Raw genomic sequence first — 2,592 nt, 5'->3', positions numbered from 1 at the left:
GGCCGCGCGACCTATGGAGACCCAGTCAGAGGCAAGCGCGGGCGCTGCCCAAGCGGATCGCCGGCAACTAGTGCCGCCCGCGCCTGGCGCGACCGCCTTCAAGCGCGGGCGGCCCGTGGCTTTGCTCCATCAAACGGGACAAGGCAAAAACACAGTTGCACAGATACATGCCGGCGGCGCGACTCCCCCCCGCAGATCGCCCTCAGTGGGGGAGACCGCGACACCGGTGACGGAGCGCAGTTGGGAGTGTCTTTGGCTCACGCCAGGGCGCTCGTTGCTCCTCCGTCTCTTTGTATCTTCCATACTGCGTTTATCAGAAGACCTCCTGCTACTGACAAAGGGACAGCGACAGGTTCGCAGCACGGTGGACTCCTATTCCACTGGCGATCTCTCTCGACTAGCGACCTTCCTCCGGCTTCTCACTGGCAGTCTCTCACTCTGCGCGAATCGTGGCGCTGCCTTTCTTAAAATTCTTTTCTGAATGTTTAAATTCTTTTCTGATTCTCTGCGGTGTTGTGTGTACATACATGCAGTTGGTCGACCTCGTCGAGTACCTTGAACCTGCTGGCGAACGTCTTGCACAGCTGGTTTCGCTCGTACTGGCGACCAGCGTCGGTGTCGGGCGCGACAAAGGTGCCGACGACTTTGACACCTTGGATCTCGCCCTCCTGCTGCTCGAGGATTGCAGCTGGGATGCCGTCGACGCCACCCGCCGGGCAGATGGCCTTGATCTTGGCGTCGTTTGACACGCAGCCGCAGTCCTCGAGTCGGTTGGTCTGCAGGCGCTCGAAGGCGTCTGCAGCTGTCTGCTCTGTTCCGCCACACAAAAGCGCCACCACCCTCGCCCAGGGATCTACAATGCTGTCTTAAGATCCGACCTGTGAGCTCTGCCTGCGCTCGGCACCGGGCACCGCCTCGGTATACAAAATGCGCCTGCGGGCGGACCCTGACTGCTTTGACCTTTGAGCTTTGTGCTTACAGATCACAGATCACAAAAGCACAACCCCGGGCCCGAAATCGCACAGTGACAGTCACGCAACACACTCCTCCTCCTGGGCCTCTCTCTTAGAAAGAACAGACAACTCGCCCTGTCCTTTCTTTTTCTGCAGTACTAGCACGCGCCAGTTCGCACCTGTGTCGAGCCTGTGTGCTGTGAGAGAGAGTTCTTGTGTTTAAATTCTTTTTCTGCGCGAATCGTGTATAAATAAATAAACAAAGTGCAGTATAAAATAATAAATAAAACGGACACACCAAACAAGGGATGGGAGAAGGACAGGGTCCCCACCTGCACGAGCAGGATCTTGGAAGGACGATCAGGGACACAGGGGAGGAACGGGAGCGGGGAGCGCATCGCGACACGCAGGGGGGCTGGGAAGGGTTCACCCACACGACAGGGTCCCAGGGATCCCCCTCTCCGCTCTCGTATAGGACAAAGTTGCACCCGGCGGACGGGGGCAGGCGCGGGCCTCCTACTGGAATCTCTCTCTCTCTGGTTGCGCTCTCCTAGTTCTCCTGCTACACTGACAAAGCTCAAAGGGACAGCGACGGATTCGCAGCACGGTGGACTCCTATTCCACTGGCGATCTCTCTCGACTAGCGACCTTCCTCCGGCTTCTCACTGGCAGTCTCTCACTCTGCGCGAATCGTCCGTTGTCAAAATTCTTTTTCTGATTCTCTGCAGGGGATACATGCCTTTTATCCCCACCCCTCTCGACGGCGGCGTGGTCTACACCATCCACGCGGACCGGCGTGTCCTCGTCGCCGACTCGCCAGACAGCACCGCCTGGCTGCCGGGCGCTGACGAGGCATGCATGCGTGGCGGGGCAGAGCGCTCGTCCGGCTGGCTTCCCATCGGCGTCAGGCCGGGCGCACCGCCGAATGCACGGCGGTGCAGCTTCGACGCAGCAACGGCAGAGGCGACTCGAGCGTTTTGCGGCGCAGCACGGTGTCGCCATGCGAGACGCCTTCGGTGCGACAAGCTGCGAGCACCGGCCGGCGCATCGGCGCAAGGCGTATGTGACTTCTCTCTCGCGCGAGCTAGCGCCCGACTCGTTCCACGCGGACTCGGAGGCGCTCGGGCCGCTCGCGGGCCGCCTGCTCGGGCTGCTGCGGCTGCTGCACCTGGCGGGGCTGGCGTCCTCGCGGCGCGAGCTCCTCACGGTGCTCGCCTACCCGCACGAGGCGTGGCCGGAGGCGTGGGGAGGGCACACCGAGTTTGCGGCGAGCGTGGACGGGGAGGAGGTGGCCGGAGGCGTGGACGCCGACGGCGAGGCGCGGCGTGCGGCGCTGCGGCTGGTCCCGTCGCCTGGTCGCACCGTCGTCTTTCACGGCGCGCTGCACCACCGCGCCGCTTGGCCGTCGGCCGACGCGGGCAGCGGGCGGGCGGGGTCCGCCCGCCGGGCCTGCCCTGGTCTTGGGGTCATGCCACTCCTCCTCCCAGGATGAGCCGACGCCCCCGGCGAGGAAGGATGGCTGTTGGAAGACACCCACCCGACCGCCGTTCCCTCCCGGTGGGCGGGGGAGAGGATTCCCTCCCCCGGCGGCGCTCGTAAGAAGGGTCTCTCTAGGCGCCCGAAGCCCTCCGGCCCCTGG

At 63.3% G+C, this 2,592-nt stretch overlaps 1 protein-coding gene across 1 annotated transcript; it reads left to right on the top strand.

Annotated features, from left to right (window-relative positions):
• Nucleotides 1–1,688: 1,688 nt before the first annotated feature.
• Nucleotides 1,689–2,567, top strand: EMIHUDRAFT_239773 (hypothetical protein; the record flags this gene model as incomplete). The annotated part of the gene is made up of 3 exons (XM_005775766.1): nt 1,689–1,945; nt 1,980–2,308; nt 2,557–2,567. The coding sequence occupies 3 exons, from the start codon at nt 1,689–1,691 to the stop codon at nt 2,565–2,567; spliced, it is 597 nt and encodes a 198-aa protein (XP_005775823.1).
• Between the last annotated feature and the right edge of the window lie 25 nt (nt 2,568–2,592).

The sequence above is a fragment of the Emiliania huxleyi genome (genome assembly GCF_000372725.1).
Source record: "Emiliania huxleyi CCMP1516 unplaced genomic scaffold EMIHUscaffold_294, whole genome shotgun sequence".
In the NCBI taxonomy this organism is placed as follows: Eukaryota; Haptophyta; order Isochrysidales; family Noelaerhabdaceae; genus Emiliania; species Emiliania huxleyi.
This window is presented reverse-complemented; position numbering and strand designations above follow the sequence as displayed.